Genomic DNA, 21,113 nt, shown 5'->3' on the forward strand with positions numbered 1-21,113 from the left:
ACAGAAAGGTCACCCTCTAAAGAGCTGAAAAGCCTGAGATGAATGTTAAGTGTCCCCAATAAAGATGGCTTCCGGAACGCAAAATGCCATTTTCAGTTATTCTATCAATAGTGCCTATTCACAGCCAAAAGGCTTCAGCAGATACTTTCTGAAAGTGTTGGGAGGTATTGAATGCCGGGCAAAAACATATTCGGCTTCTTAATTACCGTGGAGAGCCAGAATGAATGAAATCCTAATTTGCTGCTGTCCCAGATACCCAGAACCCCCCTGACAGGAAAGCAAGGCGTTTTATTCCTTTGCAGACTAAGCTTCGGTTTGAGTTAAACTTGTAGATTACTCGTAACACGGAATCTCATATAATATGCAGTTAGAACATTGTTATCTTAATATTATTAATGTAATTAATATTCCCAGGAAGAAATCTGAAGATATTATGCTGATAATTACCTAAAGGGGTCAATTTATAAAGCAGTGACTGTGTACAGCTACAGCATTTTTACCTTGGGCTGTAGAGTTTGACAGGTGGCACCACCCATAGAGTTTAATGGCAGAGCACCACAACTGTAAGGCTTGGCTCAAAGTTGCAAGGATTGGAAGAAAAAAAAAAAAAAAGATGTTCAGGAGGGGGCAAGATCTCCTCCTGAACACCTGCTAACCACTGCTAATCACCCTGTGAAAAAAGAGCCACTGCAGGTTACTTTTCAGAGGGCAGTATACACTGCTACCATTGTAAAACAAACCTTAGTGTAACAAAAATAAAATCTATTGCAGCTTACTAGTCCTTATTTGTGGTGGTTGCATTAGTTTTCTTTTTTAGGCTAAGTGCATTTTCTGCAAGTCCTCAAACATACATGTTCAACCTGCCAGAAATCTAGCATGCTTGTGAGTTTCTGTGCACTGACCTGAAATTCAAAAACGATTACCAGTTTTTTAAGCTTTCTTCTGTGAACTACACAACCTTGTGTAGTAGTCAAAAACAGAAGAGCTGCCTAAGGTGGCGACCTTGCTCCTTCATAGATAGATGCAATATGGTGATTTGTTGTTATCCCTAAGAAATGTGTTACAGGCAAGATCACTAGGTAAAAAACAAAGGAAAAAAGCCTTAAAAACAAAAAAAAAATTGAAAACGAATGCTGCCACCATCTAAGGACTGGTATTTTGTATAACATTTTCAGGGTTTAGTTACTCTTAGATACTCTTTAATGGAGCTTTGTGGTAGTTGTGCTATAAATGCTGACTTTTTAAAGTGGGGTAAAAAAAAAAAAAAGTAACTTTACCTTCATTAACGTTGATACTACTACTTTTATGGCAATTTTTTAATTTGCTATGTAAAATATTGATTATAAATGAAGCCAGTGGGCCAAGTCCGCTCCTGGCTTCTTTTTGGCTTGGATACTTAACGTGGAACTTTAGGAAGAATGCAAAACAATGTGGAACAGGCGTGATTTTTAATGCAAAAGGGACATACCATGTTTCATTAAAGTTTCTTATCTGTCTGTCTGCACTGTACAGTGAGTTGCGCATGCGCAGCTCGGTGTACAACTTAGACAGTGCCAAGATGAATGAACCCTTGCGCATGCACGGGAGTTATGTCACCTCAGCCCCGCTAATGAAAATCACTGGAGATCGGTACCCGGAAGCCGACCGGCTGAAGATTTCAGCAGACAGCAGGTATCTCCGGGACACCACTGCGCTTGAGTGAAGATAAGTATAGTTCTGTTATAGTGAGATCCCCTGCCATAATTACTGGCTCAGTTTTCATCCACTTGGCAATTTTGGGTGTTCCACATCACCTTTGTGTGTGTTCAAGCTCTTTCATCATCTATGATATCAAATAAAATAGATTCAGCACAGAGAATGGGAGCGCCTCACAATGGTCATAGAAGATGTTCAGACCCTGGAACTCAAAAGCAATGATCTCACCAATTGAGTCCCTGAGATATGTAAGACCCCTTTCAGCTGGTTTAACCTTCTTATACCTACTATACACTGAAATATAATTTTGGGTGGACTGACCTTTTAAGTATGTGTCCGTAAGATATATTAGTAAGTTGATATTTTTATTTTACAGGATTTCTCCTATGATGACTCCAAGGCAGAATTTAATGTTGATGCCCCAAATGGGGTGGTGATGGAAGGTTACCTGTTCAAGAGGGCGAGCAATGCATTCAAAACGTGGAACCGGTGAGTACAGCGTTCAGTTTAAATTTCAGTAACCAGTTTTGTCCAAAAACATCAATTATCTAACACCTTGCTTCTCTGTGCCAGTTGCCCTTTGAGTAGTGACATAATTTTAGCTAAGGAATGACTTTGCCCTAACAAAATGGGCACAAGCGGCTATGTCCCGGGGCCCCCGCAGATAAGGGAGTCTCGAAGAGATACATGCGCGATGGGTCTTACATTTTGATGTTAATGTCTTCACAATAAATATTTCTCTATCATTCATTGACGGACACAGTCTCTGTTCTTCATAACAGTAGGGTTATACTGCCCCCTACAGGAGTAGGACGCTAGGCAGAAAAAAGTTCTGGCTACGCCTATGGGCTGTCCCAGGAGGTATACTCCCCCCCCTCTCTGCTATAGGATGTCAGTTTTAATCTGCCTAGTCAGGAGTAAGGACCTAGTTCCTTAGTTTGTTCTTTTTCCTCCGGATTTTTATTTTCTTGTGAGATCTACAAGCAACTAAGCCGGATCTGGATGACGGGCTGGATATATAGATCCAGTGGTCACCCCAGCTGGCCAGCGAGTGTGCGCAAACCCCAGCCAGCCAGCGAGTGAGTGCAAACCCCAGCTCCACGCTAGGTCGGCCGCGTGGCCGTAAACCTCTCGCCAGGTCGCACAGGACCGGGTCTAGGCCCGAGTCGCAGCGTTTCTATTGACCAACAGCCCCTCCATTTCGGTGGAGAGGGATTCTGTCAGGAGATGATGCCCTCCTGTTCCAGGTATGGTGAGTAATTGTTCCCCCCTCTCCCCCTGGCAGGTCTTGGGGTGGACGCGGGCCCTTTCCTAGGATGGTCGGACCCCCGGGATTTCCCTCTGTCCTGTCACGCACCCCCCTTACCTGTCCCCCTCCCCTCATCTACTGGGGATATGGGGCGCTTGCAGCTAACCCTGAAGGCTGGGACCGGGTGTCATGCCGATGATGGGGGCGGGGGGGTGCTCCGCCGGCGATCAGACGATTGATCCTGTTGGGGGGACTTACCTGTCACTACCAGGGCCCCCCATCCTGTCGATCCTGTCCTGGAGGCTCGGGGGGTCCCCTTGGGTTTGTGGAGTTACACTTTGGTCTTGCCTCTGCTCCTCATGTCTTCACAAAGGTCTGGGCACCGGTCCTGGCGTTATTATGCCAGCGGGGGATATCGGTCCTGGGTTACCTGGACGATCTGCTTCTCCGTGCAGAGTCTCCCTCAGCACTGGTGACAAATTTGGAGGTCACCATGAGAACTCTGAAGGGGTTCGGGTGGATTCTGAACCTTCAGAAGTAGTCCCTGGTCCCTTCCATGAGACTAGATTATCTGGGCCTGACTTTGGACTCATCCTCAGCCAGGGTGTTTCTTCCTCCGGACAAACGCCAAAAACTCCAGACTGCGATTCAGCTATTGCTGTCCAGCAAATGGTTGTCCCTTCGGACTTGTATGAGAGTTCTGGGACTGATCGTGTCGTCCTTCGGGGGTGTTTCTTTTACACAAGGATCCTCCAGAAGGAAATCCTTCTCAAATGGACCAAAATCCAAAGTCCCTGGACAACCAGATCCAGCTGAGCCAGGTGACCAGAAGGGTCCCTGATATGGTGGCTTCAGTCCCCGGTGCTCAAACAAGGAAAATTCTTCCTCTCCCTATATTGGACAGTTGTCACCACGGATGCCAGTTTGTTAGGGTGGGGAGTTGTTCTCGGCAAACTTTCTGCTCAAGGAATCTGGTTCCTGGAAGAATCCAGGTTACCGATCAATGTTCTGGAGCTGAGAGAGATCAGGCTTTGCCTAGTCCACTAGACCGAGTACCTTCAGGGCTTTCCAGTGCGCATTCAATCGGACAATGCCACGGCCGTGGCTTAAATCAATCACCAAGGGGGCACCAGAAGTGTCCTTGCGGCCTTGGAGGTGGCAGGCATCCTTCGATGGGCAGAACGCTTTGTTCCAGATCACTACGCTGCTCTCATTACAGGAGTGGAATACCTCAGTCGACAGACTTTGGATCAAGAGGAATGGTCTCTCCATCCGGTGGTGTTCCAGCAGTTGTGCCTTTGTTGGGGCACTCCAGAAGTAGATCTGTTGGCGTCTCGGATCAACAGGAAAGTGCAGAAGTTTGTGACCCACTCTTGGGACCCTCTGGCAGATGCCACTGACGCGCTGGTGGCTCCGTGGGGTCAGTATCAGCTGATGTATGCCTTTCCCCCACTCAAGTAGCTACCAAAACTTCTTCGCAGGATCGAGGCGTAAGGGATTCCTGTCATCTTTGTGGCTCCGGACTGGCCTTGCCGAGCTTGGTTCACCGACCTGATCAGGCTAGTCGCAGACGTTCCTTGGAAACTTTCTCTCAGGGAGGACCTTAATTTGGTGCTGTCGATTCTCCAGAAACCTCCTTATTAAAATATTTGGGAGATTCCCCTGCTTACCTTATCCTAGAAGGTGGCCATTTTGGTGGCTATTACTTCTGCACGCAGGGTGTCGGAACTGGTGGCGTTGTTCTGACGTTCTTCCTTCCAGTTTCCACCTAAATGAGGATATTGTGCTACCCTCCTTGTGTTCTAAACCTAAACACCCTAAGGAATTTGCACTGCATACTTTAGATGTGGTTCGGGCAATCAGGGTGTACTTGGAGACTACGGAGTCTTTTCGAAAGTGAGATTCACTCTCTATACTCACAGATGGAGCGAAGAAAGGGCTGCCTGCGTCTGCTGCGACTATTTCCAGATGGGTTAGACAGACAGTTGTGCAGGCTTATTTAATTAAGGGTCAGGTTCCACCTTTTCCTGTTAGGGCGCATTCTACTAGGGCACTTAGTGCTTCCTGGGCCTTTCGCCATCAGGCATCTGTGGTTCAGGTTTGCAAGGCGGCTACCTGGTCGTCTGTTCATACCTTCACGAGGTTTTATAAGGTGGATGTGCTGACATCTGCAGTTGCCTCCTTTTGGCTGCAAAGTTTTGCAGGCTGCCGATTAAGGGTGTTTAGTCTCCCTTGAGGATGTTTAACCACTGGCCGACCGCCGCAAGTACATATACTGCGGCGGTCAGCCCCTCACAGGCAAAGTGAAGTATCGGTACGTCACTAGCCTGTGAGGCTCTGGGGAGCGCGCGCACGCCGCCGGATGCGCGCTCCCGCTCGGTCACGGGCCCCACCGCGCGTGTGCCCGGCGGACCCGATGTCCACCGGGCACTCGCGATCGTCCGTTACACCGGGAGAAAGGCGCCTAATGTAAACAAGCCGCCTGTCATTCTCCCCTGTGTAAGAATAGTGATCATACGGTTCTACTATGTAGGACCGTTGATCACTGTTCTTACACCTCAAGCCACAGCCAATCACAGTTAGAATCACGCCCCTAGGGACACACTTAACCCCTCCCTCTCAAAAAAAGTTAACCCCTTCACTGCCAGTGTCATTTTACAGTAACAGTGCATATGTATAGCACTGATTACTGTAGTAATGTCACTGGTAACCCCAAAAATGTCAGTCAAGGGTCCGATCTGTCCGCCGCAATGTCGCAGTCCCGCAAAAAAAATCGCAGATCGCCGCCATTATGCGTTAAAAAAAAAAAACAACAAAAATGACAATCTTTCCCTTAGTTAGTAAACGCAATAACTTTTGCGCAAACCAATCAAAATACGCTTTTTGCGATATTTTTTTTTTTTTTTTTTTTTTTTTTTTACCAAACATATGTAGCAGAAAACAAATTGGCCTAAAATGTTGAAAAATTTAGATTTTTACATTTTCTTTTTTGGGAATTTCATCTAAAAAAATTTGAAAAATATTGGTATTTTTGCAAAATTGACGCTCTTTTTTTGTTTATAGCGCATGATCAAAAAATCGCACAGGTCATCAAATACCACCAAAAGAAAGCTCTGTTTGTGGGAAAAAAAAGGACGTCAAATTCGTTTAGGTACATCGTCGCACGTCCGCGCACTTGTCCGTTAAAGTCACGCAGTGCCGAATCTCAAAATAGGCCCTGGTCAGGAAGGGGGTAAAATCTTCCGGGGCTTAAGTGGTTAAGGTTTTCTCAGGTGGGTCTCATCTTGTTGTTCTGATGAGTCCTATGTTGCCTGGTTGGCTACGGTTCAGCCTTGGGGAATTATTTTCTGCTGTTCCCACCCCTCATTTTTATGGCACTGCTTGGGGACGTCCCTACTGTTATGAAGAACAGAGACTGCGTCCATCAATGAACGATAGAGAAAATTGGATTTTTGTCTTACCGTAAAATCCATTTCTCTGAAGTTCATTGACGGACGCAGTACCCGCCCCCTCTATTTTGAGTAGGGTTGGTATTGTTATTTCTGACACTTTGTTAAAAAACTGACATGCTATAGCAGAGAGGGGGAGTATACCTCCTGGGACTGCCCATAGGCGTAGCCAGAACTTTTTTTCTGCCTAGTGCCCTACTCCTATAGGGGGCAGTATAACCCTACTGGTATGAAGAACAGAGACTGCGTCCGTCAATGAACTTCATAGAAAAGGATTTTACGGTAAGACAAAAATCCAATTTTATTCTTCATAAATCTGGTTAAGGTCACTTAAATAAACTTTGCCCTGGGACCTCTTATGCTGTAAGTCTTAAGCATGTGGGTTTGCTCTTTTTTGTTGGGTATATTAAATGGCAATATGCCTGCAATAAGAACTGCTTTTTCCTTTTTATAATGCCTTTGCAAATTAGAAGATGAAAGGGGAAAATCTGACTGGTTGCCAAGTGCAGCATACAGTTTATATTACAGATCTTAACCAGGTAAAGTATAACTAAAGGCAAAACTTTTTATTTAGTTTTGGATAGAGTGGAGAGGGATTAGAACCCCTGTCAGTTTTTTTTATTGCGGTCTGTTCCCTCGTTAAGGAGATTCACCTTCTCTATTTGTCCAGTTTACTGTTACCATTGAAAGTAAAAGAAAATCCCAAATTTTGGATTGTCCCCAGAAAAGTGATAGAGGGAAAATCTTCCAATAGGGACACCAGTTCCAGTGACCTGGGAGTCCCCAAGGAATTCCCTTACTTTGCAGGGATTTCTTATCACTTCCTGTTTGGCTATGGGACAGGAAGTGAAATCTCCACAATGGACCACCGATGACAAAAAAAAACTTTGACAGGAGTTATAAACCCTCCCTTACTCTATCCAAAATGAGAAAAAAAAAGTTTTGCCATTACAAACCCTTTGGGGAGGACACATAACACCTGCTCATAATGAAGATTGGTCACATTGGGTTACCATTCATTTGCTTATGCACTGTACTCATGTCTTGAGTTTTGCAGTGGATGTCTGCAGGTTATTACTGACACTTTTTATTATTCACAGGAGGTGGTTTTCTATTCAAAACAGTCAGCTTGTTTACCAGAAGAAACTGAAGGTATGTAAAATCGTATTATGAATATTTTATATCCTATATACTGTATAATCTGATCGTGCAGGGCTATTTTGATTTTGAACACAAAGGCATTTTCCCTGTTTCCTTTTTGTTTTTTTTTTTGCTTCCACTCCCTGGAGGGTTTAACTGTCAGTTTAAACACCACTATCATTAATGTAATAAAAATATCCTGTGTATATGCTGGGTAAAAAGAAGATCTGCCATACAGTGTAATGTCCATACTCTAGAGCAGGAGCCAAGGTCTGGACAGGGGATGAGTTCTCAATGGCAGGGTAGTCTTCTACCCCTGCAAGTCAAGCAAACTCTTACAGAGAGCAAAGCTCATGCAGCTATGGCCGATGATAGTATGCAACTAACAACTAGCTAGTATGCAGTACACTGCAATGTTTTTAACCCTGAAAAGCTTCTCCCTACCTACTTTCCTGGCAGGATGTCCTGACGGTGGTGGTGGAGGACCTTAGACTGTGTACAGTGAAGCCTTGTGAAGATATAGAAAGGAGGTTTTGCTTTGAAGTCGTCTCACCTACGAAGTAAGTCTGATGCAGTAATGCTTTCTGTGTGTACAAAGCTCAAGATATATGTCAGAATAAATATCTCCCTGTATAACTTGAAGAACATCGCTAAAGGCAACCTTTCCTATAGGGGAAACACATAGGCTGCAATTGCTGACTTCTACATTCTTGGCTGCCCTGCCGAATCTCTGGCATCAGTACTTTGGGTCACTGACCCAGTGACTCTGATTTTACTCATCTCAATACAAGTTCCTGGTCATTTACTCAGAAAACATTGGAGGTAAAGGGTCAGAATAAAGACCAAGTAACCAGCATTTTTTAAAAGGGGTCAGCAATGGCAGCCCTCTTCCAGGAAAGGTTTCCTTTTTTAAAAAGTACAATTAGACACAATATAAAAAGAGTGTGGCGAGAAGGAACACTGGCTATAGCTGAAGCAATCTTGGTAAGTCAGTTTGTTTATTACGGGTATTTATATAGCGCTGACAATTTACACAATTTCAATCTATGTTATTTAGAAACAATACAGAACTTCTAAAACTATCACTTTGTGACACAAGTTGTTAAATAATTGAAGCAGTAAGGAGATGGAAGAATTACCCACCAGGGATCCATTTGTATTTGGGACAGGTCTTAGCGACAATTTCCCACACTACCCTGAATAGAGGGGACAAAAGTTTGAAATTTGGCCAGTCCAGCAGCGACCACCCAAATTTTGATGAGAAGGGGATTCCTCAGCTCGACTTTTGTTGAAGGGACATGTTGGAAAATTTTCCATCAATCAATGGCTGCAGCCAATCAGCTGCAACTTGTGAACAGTGTATTCGAACAGGTGGGTGCTGCTGTCAGTATACAATGTCCCGGTGGAGGAGATTCCTCTGTCCACCATGTATGTGAACATGGAGGAGACTGTTCATTTTTTCTCATTCATCTTGCTAGCTAAAAGAACAAAAACTAACTGTTAACCACTATAGGGGGGTATTTTTTTTTTAACAGTTAGTTTTTGTTCTTTTAGCTAGCAAGATGAATGAAAAAAAAATGAACAGTCTCCTCCATGTTCACATACATGGTGGACAGAGGAATCTCCTCCACCGGGACATTGTATACTGACAGCAGCACCCACCTGTTCGAAAACACTGTTCACAAGTTGCAGCTGATTGGCTGCAGCCATTGATTGATGGAAAATTTTGTGAGGGAGCAGGTCTTAGGGGAGATTTCCCGAACTACCCTGAGGTGAGTGAACAGGTCTTAGGGGATATCTCCCTCACTGCCCTGAGATGAGGGAACAGGTCTTAGGAGGAATCTCCCACACTACCCTGATGGTGAGGGAACAAGTCTTAGGGGAAGTCTCACATAATGCCCTCAGGTGAGAGAACAGGTCTTAGTGGAAATCTCACATGCTGCCCTGAAGTGAAGCAACAGGTCTTAGGGGACATTTGCCATACTGCCCTGAGGTAAGGGAACAGGTCTTATGAGAAATCTCCAATACTGCCCTGATGGTGAGGGAACAGGTCTTAGGGGAAATCTCACATACTGACCTGAGGTGAAGGAACAGGTCTTAGGGGAAATCTCCCATACTGCCCTGAGATGAGGGAACAGGTCTTATGAGAAATCTCCAATAATGCCCTGATGGTGAGGGAACAGGTCTTAGGGGAAATCTCACATACTGCCCTGATGGTGAGGGAACAGGTCTTAGGGGAAATCTCACATACTGTCCTGAGGTGAAGGAACAGGTCTTAGGGGAAATCTCCCATACTGCCCTGAGGTGAGGGAACAGGTCTTATGAGAAATCTCCAATAATGCCCTGATGGTGAGGGAACAGGTCTTAGGGGAAGTCTCACATACTGCCCTGAGGTGAAGGAACAGATCTTATGATAAATCTCTCATACTGCCCTGAGGTGAGGGAACAGGGCAATCTCAATATTATCCACTATTATTTGAGCTTAGTCTGTTGGACAGGAAGTATTGGTAGGCTACTGCAGATAGCTGGTTGATCCCCCACACCTTTTCTGAGCTGGATCAGCCACCTGGCTTATTAGAAGTCACCCAGAAATATGAAAGATAGTAAATGGCCAGAGTGGGTATATGTTCTCCGATGTCTGTAAGCAGTATCAAATAATGCAACCCTGCTGGAATTATCTGCATCATTACTGGGCTGTCCCTGTTACACCGCAAGGTGGTGTGTACTCTGATCATTAGTAGGACACAACATTGCCAGAACACTGCAGGCATTCACAGAAGCATTGGAATTGCTGATTTACACTAGGTCATGAACCCCAGACCTTCTCTATGATTCACCCTATAAATCCCTTGTCTGGGCCCCTGCTCGCAAATGTTTTTTCTAGAACCCGCTGGCTTCTGTGCACATTAAAATATCAATAGCGAATATGTCTGGGTGCATCTGTCTCACATTCTCCTGCTCTTGAACCTTTGCAGCTTAATTGCCTTTTGGCCTTTCAGAAATGCATTAAAACCATCTGGAGGCAGCTGACTGCTAAGGCCTGATTGAATTAAAGTCCACCTCATCCAGTGCTCTTTCTTCATAGTTCTGTTTGTCCCTCTGTATAACGTGCGTGCTGTAGCACCACCAGTGATAGCAGCTGCGTATTTCCACAATATTTCAAAACAATCTTGGTATTTATTATAGATTTGGACATGAATATTTATATCAAAATGTTAGGACTAAAAGGAAAAAAAGAGCAAAACAAAAAGATTCTTCCAGTCTTTCCCATTGCTAGTTTTACCAGCGTGCCCTAAAGTGACACTAAACTCTTGTTTAAAAAAAAAATTATATTCAATTATGTCTTCTTAATGGTTTCCCCTCCCAAAAAAAAAAAATTATGCTCCTGTCCCTTTATTGTGCAAGCTATGGCATAGTGCTTTCGTTTTTTTAATTACCCATTTGTATCTCAAACAATACCTATTTGATCCTGCCTGGTCCTGACTTCCCCCCCTGAGAGCAGACCAGGTTTATCATGGGCTACTGAGCTATGGGATTGTGGTCAGGGTACATGTCTCCGTCATCCGCTCTGTCCTGTGTGCTCCTCCGCCCTCCCTTCCCTGTCTGTCAGCTCCATATGTGTGTGAGCTGCCCCTCCCCTCCTGCCGCTATTAGTATTGATTTAAACATTTAAAAAAACATTTCTACCAGACCCTCTCTTCAGATATAACACACTATGTAAGTGTATGTGGAAAACAAAGCTTCTAAATACCATTTTCTCTTTCAATCATTGACGGACACAGCTCCTGATCTTCTTTACTATTGGGTTATACTGCCCCCTACAGGAGTAGGACAATATGCAGAAAAAGTCTGGTTACTCCCCTCAATTTCCATGGAGAGGAGATTCTGTCTCGAGTGGTGCACGCCTGGTTCCTGGTATGGTAAGTGACTGTCCCCCCTCTCCCCCTGGAAGGCCCCTCCATGGGACGGTCGGACCCCTGGGTTCCCCTCTGTCCTGTTAGGCAACACCCTCATTGGCCTGGTGGTCCCTGTGGGCCATATTGCCCCCCATCCACCCCCCCTCCTTTACTGATGCTGGGGCTCTGGGGTGGCCTGGTCCACCGCCTGGGGTGGGGGGGGGTGTACCGCCGGCGACCGGGCGATCGGCTGTGGGGGGCTGTATCTGATGGGGGCTCCTGCCAGTGGCCCCCTTCCTGCCTGTCCCAGTTTTTGAGGCCTAGGGATCCCTCCTGCTAAATGCACGGCGGCCATGTTTGTATAGTCTGGTGGCCATTTTGAGGTGGTTTGCCATTGAAAATAGTGGCGGCCATGACAGTGGAGTCCTCTGGGGAGGGGGGGGGATTTCGAAGGTGGGAGCCCCTCCTCATCTCCTGGTGCTGACTCCTGGTTTTTTTCATTTCCTGATCACCACACGTGCAGTGCAGATTCTCCTGGTGGCTGCGGTGCCTGGTTCTTGTGGGGTGGGGAGTCTGGTGGGGTCCTCTCCCGCTCTTCTGAGGATCGATTGGGTGCTCTGTTACTGGCGACCAGGGGGTGCTGCCAGAGCGGTGGTGGTTGTCCCTTAGCAGTATTTTTACACCTTTTTGTGGAGTCCCCCTGGTGACTCATGGAGTCTTGGAGCACAACTCCCCACCTGATCCCCTCTCTGGAGCTGCGGAGCCTTCTCGGTCCCATCCATCCATCGATGCACTGGCGGCAGTCCTGGAGTCCTTTGTGTCCTGGGAGGAGGTGGTTTTTGATTAACGGGCTGGCTTAAAGCTCCCCCCACCTTCCCCATGCCTCATCTGTCTATTCAGATATTGAAACTTTATTGGCCACCGCAGACGTGGGTTACCCTGCCCTGCTGGGTCTGCGACCACGTGCCCTGAATTGTCAGATAGTGAGGAGGATTCCTCCACTTCTGCAACTGCGCAGGAAAAGGTGCTGGTGAACGCACTGATTGTATCTGTGCTTGAGACTTAAAGTTGAAGGACGCAGCTGCGACAGAGGCGCAGGTTCCCTTTGGCACTCACAAGCCATCCAGAGCGGAAACAGTGTTCCCTTTCCTCTCCTATTTTGACAGAATTGTCACTAAAGAGTGGGGAAGACCAAAGCATCCCCTTGGGGTCCCTAAGCAAGTTGCTAGGCAATACCCCTATGAGGAGTTCTTCTTAAGTAGTGGGCTGTTCCACCGATGGTGAATCCTCCGGTTTCCGGATTAAACAAGGCTACCACGATTCCTGTTGAAGAGTCCCCCGCCTTTAAGGACTCGGCTGAGAGGAAGGCGGAAGCTGTGGCCCATAATATGTACCCCGTTGCTGGTTGGGCACTGGGGCCGATATTCACCATTGCCCTGGTGTTAGAGTCTGACCAAATGGGCTAAGCTTTTGCGCCATGACCTGGAGGGGGGAGTAGCTCCCCTTGCCTTTGCTCAGCTGGAGGACCAGCTGGTCCAGGGGCTGCAGTTTATCTGTGATTCCTCTTTGGATGTGGCTCCCCTAGTGGCTCGGCGCTCTGTTTCGGCAGTGGTCCTTTGGCGTGTCTTTTGGCTCAACTGCTTGTCTGCGGACCAGACTTCTAAAAAGGCCTTGACTGATCTTCCCTTTCAAGAAGATCGCCTGTTTGGTGCTACCCTGGATGACATCCTTAATGATCTCACAGGGGGTAAGAGTACCTTTCTTCCGCATGCTACTAAGGGCAAGGACCCTCGAAGTAGACGTGGGCCCTCTTTTTCGGCTCATAAAATGTTTTTTGGTCCCTCAGGGTCGACTGACAAGTGATCAAAGCCCTTCGGGGCCTCCTCCGGAGGATCCAAGCAAACTTGGTCTGGCAAGTCGAGAGCGGGCTTCTTTATACCCACGGACAAGGCCCTTTCAGCATGAAGGTGCGCCCCCATCCATATCTGGGGTGGGGGGGCATCTTCACTGGTTACCGGACCCGTGGACTCCCCTGGTACAAAACAGGTGGGTCCACGAGGTCATTCGGTCCGGCTACAAGATCTAGTTTAGCTCCTACCCTCCATTAAGTTTCTTCCTTTTCAACCTGCGACTGTCCCCGGTGCGCTTACAGGCTCCTTTTACTTTAAAGGGTGATGGTCCCGGTTCCAACTTCGGAACAATTTCAGGGGTTTTTACTTAAACCTGTTTACAGTCCCCATGAAAGAATGCAAGGTGCGTCCAATTCTGGACCTCAAGGCGCTGAATTGTTTTGTGCGGGTGCAGAAGTTCCGAATCGAGTCCATTTGCATGGTGGTGGCTTCCTTACATCAGGGGGATTTTATTGCCTCCATCGACATCAAGGATGCTTACCTTCACATTCCAATATGTGTCGGTCTCCAGCGCTTCCTCCGCTTTGCCATGGGGGAGGAGCATTGTTAGTTTGTGGCGTTACCCTTTAGTCTCGCCTCTGCTTCCCGGGTCTCCACAAAAGTGTTGGCCCGGTGCTAGCATTGTTACACCAATGGGGGATCGGGTACTGGGCTACTTGGATGACCTCCTTCTGCGAGCGGCGTCTCCTACTGCTCTGGTGGAAAACCTGGAAATCACCATAAGAGCTTAAGGGAGTTTGGCTGAATTCTGAATTTTCAGAACTCCAGAAACTGCATGCTGCAATTCGTGTTTTGCTGTCCAGCAGATGGTCATCCCCCCGGACTTGCATGGGGGTGCTGGGCCTGATGGTGTCTACCTTCGAGGTGGTTCCATTTCCACAGTTTCCATATGAGGTCCCAGCAAGGGAGATTCTGGCCAAATGGGACAAGAATCCGCAGTCTCTGGACAATCAAATCCGGTTGAGCCAGGGAACAAGAGAGTCCCTGATATGGTGGCTTCGTTCTTCGGCTGGGTAAATCCTTCCTCCCCTTGTATTAGGCAATGGTCATCACAAATGCCAGCCTGTCCACCTGGGGAGACGTCCTTGGCAAAATTCTGCTCAGGGGATCTTGACACTGGAAGAGTCCAGACTACCGATCAATGTCTACGTACTCCAAGAGATCAGACTGTGCCTAAAACATTAGACGGATCGTCTTCAGGGATGTCTGTGGCTTATGTCAACCTCCAGGGGGCCACAAGAAGTGTCCTGGCAGCTGTGGCGGTAGCCAGCATTCTAAAGAGGGCAGAACGGTTTGTTCCAGCCCTCTCTGCCGTACACATTCCTGGGGAGGAAAATTGGTAGGCGGATTACCTCAGTCGGCAGGCGGTGAACCAAGAGGAGTGGTCCCTTCACTGGAGGTGTTTCATTAGTTGTGTCTCGGAGGGGCATCCCCGAGGTGGATTTTTTTAGGCGTTCTGGCTCAACAGAAAGGTGCAGAGGTTTGTGGCTCGGTCAAGGGATCCTCTGGCTGACGCCACAGACATGCTGGTGGCCCCGTGGGGTCAGTATTGTCTAATTTACGCCTTCCTTTCGTCTGAAGCTTCTGCCAAGACTTTTACACATGATCGAGGCAGAAGGGATTCCGGTTATTTTAGTGGCCCCGGACTGGCCTCACCAGGCTTGGTACGCCAATCTGGTGCGACTGGTCGCCGACGTTCCTTGGAAGCTTCCTCTCAGGGAGGATCTGCTGTCCCAAGGACCAATCTTCATCCTATTTACAGTCACTGGTTTTGACGGCTTGGCTGTTGAACACCAGGTGCTGATGGATAGAGGTTTGTATGTGTCTGTGATTCCAATGCTGACGACGTACATTGCGTGGGGTGAGGGTTCCTCCTCGCTCTTTTTCGGTGCCTCAAATCTTGACCTTCCTTCAACTAGGGGTTGAGCAGAAGCTGGCCTTGAGTACTATCAAGGGTCAGGTGTTGGCCTTAGTGGTCTTATTTCAATGGCTCTTGGCCACATACTCCCTTGTACGTACTTTTCTTCTGGGAGTTAGGCACCTGACCCCTCCAGTGCGGTCTCTGTTGCTACCTTGGGACCTCAATTTGGTGCTCTCAGTCTTCCAGAAGCCTCCTTTTGAGAATCTTTGGGAGATTCCCCTGCTTATGCTGTTCCTAAAGGTGGCCTTTTTGGTGGCTATCACCTCTGTGCGCAGATGTCGGAATTGGCGGCGTTATCCTGTCGTTGCCTTACTTGGTTCACAGAGATAAGGTGGTTCTTCGCCTCTGTCCATCCGAAGGAAATTGCTTTGCAAGCTTTGGATTTGGTCCAGGCAATTAGGGTGTACCTGGCAGCTACGGAGTCATTTAGGAAGTCAGACTCACTATTTGTGCTCAATGATGGGCCTCGGAAAGGGTTCTCTGCTTCCTCTGCGACCATTGCCAGATGGTTCAGACAGACGGTGGTTCAGGTCTATTCCATCAAGGGTCAGGTTCCTCCTTTTCCTCCATTCCTTGGGCGCTCAGTGCCTCCTGGGCCTTTCATCATCAGGTGTCAGTGACGCAGGTTTGCAAGACAGCCTCCTGGTTGTTGGAGCACTATTTTACAAAGTTCTATAAAGTGGATGTGTTGGCATCTGCCGATGCTTCCTTTGGCCGCAAGGTTTTTGCAGTCTGCTATTTAGAGGACCTGGTCCTCTTTGATGGTGTATTGTTTTGTCAGGTGAGCTCTATTGGCTTTGGTTGATCTCCTGTATACCTGGTTGGCTATAGTTAGCCTTGGGAGTTTTTTTTCCACTGTTCCCACTCATGTTTAACACTGCTTTGGGACGTCCCAATGGTTAAAAAGATTAGGAGCTGTGTCCCTCAATGAACGAAAGAGAAAATGGGATTTTCCACTTACCGTGAAATCCATTTCTCTGATGTTCATTGAAGAACACAGCACCCACCCCTCTGTGGAGTTTTAATTCTTCTGATACTGCATGTAACAAAACTGAGTACCTATAGCAGAGAGAGAGGGAGAATACCCCCTGGGACTGCCCATAGGCATAGCCAGACTTTTTTCTGCTTTCTCCTGTAGGGGGCAGTATAACCCAATGGTTAAGAAGCACATGAGCTGTGTCCATCAATGAACAAGAGAGAAATGAATTTTACAGCAAGTCAAAGCGTCAGCGGGAGACCTTGGCTCCTCCTGTTGTAGCCCTGGATCGGACTAGAAGAGCGGCTAGGAGTCACGTAACCGGCCTAAAGCGATCTGCAAAAATGGTATTTAGAAGCTTCGTTTTCCGCATAAACTTACATAGTGTGTTATAGCTGAATACAAGAAAGGGACCGGCAGCATATCCCAACCCAAGGTTACAAACACTTTGTAATTTAAAAAGTCTCTTCTATTAAACTCCATTCTATTGCTCTCAGCTTCCTCCAAATCTCTAAATTCCTTTTTTTCTGCTGTGATCCAGACTTGTTACAGTGGATAGTATAGAGATTCAGGAGTTCATTGAGGATGTTTCCCGCAGACCGAAAAACACAGTAATAGTTGATTTTAAGAAAGATTGTTTTCAGGGCCATTAATTAGTGAATTTATATAGATTGTTTAGGGAGAAGGATATTGTTTAGTATCGCCAGTACTAGGAAGGTGGATCTAAAGCAAAAACATCCACCACCCCCTTTCCTTAGCTGCAGCCATAAAGAAAATAACCTTTAAAAACCCGGATCCAATTCTCTGTCACTATCACTGCAGTGTACCTGATATTGCAATTGAGTATGGGTGGATATTGCTTGGTTAAATCACCCTTTGACATCTTATATATTTTGGGACTCCTGCATTGTCATCTTCCACTTAATACCATGTAGTCTGGTTCCTTTTGCTGCAGCCAGAAGAATCTTGGTTATACTGTACCTTAAGAAGGCTTTGAGTTTAAAATTTAACACAATCTAGGATGATTTCTTAAAATGCATCCAAAGCCATAACTTTTATATTTTTAGTTTTTGATAGTGTCAGGGAGGTTTAATAACCCTTTCCAGTTTTAATTGCCATCTGTCTTCTCCCTGAGAAAATGTACGCTCCCTATTCATTTTAAATGGTACTTCAACCCACCAAGGTAATGTGAAACAGGAATGGACTGGAAGTCTTTTGACTTTGGACATAAGTTGGGGTGATATCTCTCCAATGGGGCACAAATAAAAAAATATATATATTTGGCTTTGTATGTACTTTATTGTAGGATTGCTCTTTCATTTAATCATAAGGTACGGATTTATAAGCAAGTGTTTTTAATGTCGATGTGTTGCTCTCTACAGGAGTTGCATGCTTCAAGCTGATTCTGAGAAGCTCCGACAAGCCTGGATCCAAGCAGTACAGGCTAGTATCGCCTCAGCCTACCGGGAAACGCCGGATAACTACTACATAGAGGTGAGGAAACTGAAAGTAACTGAAGGGTACACCAAAAAATGTCCTTACATAGAAGGTTTATCCCAACTTTGGACCCCAGAATACGATAGGCTTGTTGATGCGGTTGTTGTTTGATAAAATATGAGTTGGCTTGAGGACATCAGTTCTGATTTAATTTTTCATTGCTATATGATGCAAGATGGGGACAAGGGCAGAAATAAGATCATTATGGGCTGCACTGATAAAATGGTTAACATTGGGAGGATTTCAGTGGTTATTACTACTTAATTGCTGAAAAACTGCATTAAATGTGACAACATATAGAAGACCACAATGACTTTAACAGCTAAGTTCACCTTTTTGTCTTTCTAAATTCCAGCTCCCCTATGTACCCATATGCCATTAAGCAACAGAGGTACATTAATTGTATATTAGTACATAAGGGGAGCTGACATTTAAGAAAAAAAAAAAGATAAGCTTATCCTTTAGGCTCAGTCGATTCAATGCAAGACTTATTTATCCAAATTATCTATTTTATATCCTAATATTCCCTCTACAAATGTTAAATTTTCAGACATAGGAGACAGTTTTTTTTTTTTACCTTTATGCAGAGAATAATTTTAACTATAGAACCACTTTCATTTATTTTAGACGATCACATGAGTCTGCTGCATATTACAATCATGATGGAACTTCGTATCCAAAACAAATCACTACACACATCCCTCCCAATGAGGTTATAAATAGGACCCTATTTTCTCATAGACTACTGAAAATGTGCATGAGCAGCATGCCCATATGAGAAGTCCTCCACCTGACCGGATTAGCCAAAATAAAAGAACAACCAATTTATTTAGTTATTTAATAAAGCCAGACTGGTCATATTAGTTTTTAGTTTTGTACATGCTTTGTTACATCAAGAACATTTATAAATGCATTCATTTTTTAACATTTTTTTTTTATATATATATATATATATAGAGGCTTGACAGGACGGCATCCCCATCCACAAGCAGCATTGACTCTGCCAGTGATTCACGGGAACGCAGCATTAAGGGGGAAACCATCCTTCAGCGGGTGCAGAGTATCGCTGGGAATGACCAGTGCTGTGACTGTGGCCAGACAGATCCACGGTGGGCCAGTATCAATTTGGGCATAACGCTTTGCATTGAGTGCTCAGGAATACACAGGTACATCAGTGAATAATGTTTGAGAGACACTCGTAATAACATTAAATGGGTTTTTAAAAAGTAATGAAACTTCCCCCATCTGACTAGTATTTATTTGTTCGAAGCCCCACTTTCCCCTTGTAAGAATCCTAATTGTACAATTTTTAAAGCAAACCTGTGCATTGCCCGCATGGTGGCAGGAAGAATCCTCAGTCGTGTGTAAGCACTGAGTCAAGTGCAGAGAGGGAATAAAAAAATGACTATTTTACTTAGGGTCAACTAAGTTTTAGAAGAAACGTCTTTCCTAAACCCCATCCTGAGGTCAGCAGTATTTGCTGCAGATGACTGCATGTGGTTTTGGCGTTCTGTCTTCACATAAAGTTTTTCTGACTTTATGTTCACCCATTTGTTTAGCAAATTATGGTTAATTAAAATTAATATTTTGCATTCAGTGGCCTAAAATTCTATTTACTCAAATCAGATATTTCAGTATTTGGTAGATGCTGGAGAGGTAAACCACCTGACAGTTTCTCATGAGGGTCTGCTCACTGCTGTGCCCTAATAAGGTGTATTATTTTCCTTCCTGGATCATTTGTTTGCTTTTTGGTACTGAGAATGAAAGAGGAAGTGCTGGGACATACCAGAGGGAACAGAGACACCCAAAACTCTTAAGTGGATCGGAGCAGAGTTGGAAATTATGACAGGGGGATTTTGCTGTTGAATGTTGGCATATCCAAGACCTATAAGAAGCCAGGGACTGACTTTACCACTTACAAAAAGAGCAATCAGAATATTTAGTCTTGAATTTGTTTAAGCATAGGATGCTGTGGAATGTTGTGCAAAGGTTCACTATACCTTTGTTGGAGTGCAGTTGGATTTCATTGGCATATATAACTTTCGTATTGTAGGAGTCTTGGTGTGCATTGTTCTAAAGTACGCTCGCTCACGTTGGATTCTTGGGAGCCAGAGTTACTAAAGGTGAGTGAAGTACATTTTTTATATCAATAGTGAGTTGACGTCCATACACTAAAGTCAACACTGTCATATATGCGTTGTGCTGCCACAGTGATATAAATAAACAAATTTAAATATAACTCATTAGCGTGCATACATACAAATGAGACAGCCCTGAAATAATATTAAATAAATAAATAGATAAAACCTACAACTTATGAAAAGTCCAACCACATAAAGTGCTATATAAATAAATAAAAAGTCCACAAATTAATAAAGGGACAATCCAGCCAAATAAAGTAAAAAAGAACTTCTGTGTAGAAAAGTGCTCTGCAATAAGCCGAAAACAGCCTAGGTGTTCCAGTGCAACCACGATCTTCACCACTATGCACACCACTAAGAAGGTTTATTAGGCCGCTTACCAAATGTTCAAACCTCTGATTATAGGAGGTCTAACAGCATTTTAGAAAACAAATCCCACAATGAATGGATGGGTAGACGACTTATTTTGATCACACAATCAGCCAACACGGTTAAAGGGTGGATGTGTAGAAAAAAAGGCTTCGCTAGTACCGCTACTACTTTCTGCTCAAGCTGCCATCCTAAACCTGGTCAGACCGGCATATTCTGGGGGTCAGTCACACCAAAACACAGCATGCAAGAGGAAGGGAATAGCTCATGGTGCAGTATTAAAAACAAATTTATTTTAATAAAAACTAGACATCTCACAAGAAAAAAGTACATCAGCTCATGGACAATATGTGTTTCGTCCGAACGGATGTCATCACTGGAGCATAAACTAGGTTTTATTTATTTATTTAATATTCATTAATCCATGTTTCTCTAGCGCTCATTGACAGACGTAGTCCTCGGTGATACACCACCTTCGGGTTATGTTGCCTCCACAGGAGCAGGACTAGACAGGAAATTAAAAAGCTCTGGCCACACCCCAGGGGCAGTCCCAGAGGGTATATCCTCTCTCTCTCTGCCTCAGCAAATCAGTTATTTTCTGTCTAGTTAGGAGTAAGGACCTAGATACCTTGCTGGGATCTTAGGTCCTGGCAAGAATTTTTTCTTAAAGGATTTTTTAGACAGCTTTTTTTCTCCAGTGTTCCTGTGAGATCTTCAAGCAAGAAAGCTGAACTGGGCGACGGGCTGGATGTTGAGATCCGGTGGTCACCCCAGTTCAGCCTACGAGTGCGTGCAGGCCATAGCTCCGCGCTGGGTCGGCCGCGACAAAGTCCCATTAAAGGACTGTCCACGCGAGTTAAACGTCTCGCT

General features: G+C 45.4%; 1 protein-coding gene across 1 annotated transcript in view; it reads left to right on the top strand.

Annotated features, from left to right (window-relative positions):
• The window catches only part of ACAP3 (ArfGAP with coiled-coil, ankyrin repeat and PH domains 3), a 325,607-nt gene that overhangs the window by 247,029 nt on the left and 57,465 nt on the right, over positions 1 to 21,113 (top strand). The window contains exons 10-15 of the mRNA XM_082273559.1: positions 2,072 to 2,184; positions 7,494 to 7,545; positions 7,993 to 8,093; positions 17,619 to 17,730; positions 18,691 to 18,899; positions 19,787 to 19,856. Coding sequence (XP_082129685.1) covers positions 2,072 to 2,184; positions 7,494 to 7,545; positions 7,993 to 8,093; positions 17,619 to 17,730; positions 18,691 to 18,899; positions 19,787 to 19,856 — 657 coding nt within the window. The remainder of the gene's footprint in view (positions 1 to 2,071; positions 2,185 to 7,493; positions 7,546 to 7,992; positions 8,094 to 17,618; positions 17,731 to 18,690; positions 18,900 to 19,786; positions 19,857 to 21,113) is intronic.

This window comes from Pelophylax lessonae (genome assembly GCF_965119305.1).
Source record: "Pelophylax lessonae genome assembly, chromosome: 12".
Classification (NCBI taxonomy): domain Eukaryota; kingdom Metazoa; phylum Chordata; class Amphibia; order Anura; family Ranidae; genus Pelophylax; species Pelophylax lessonae.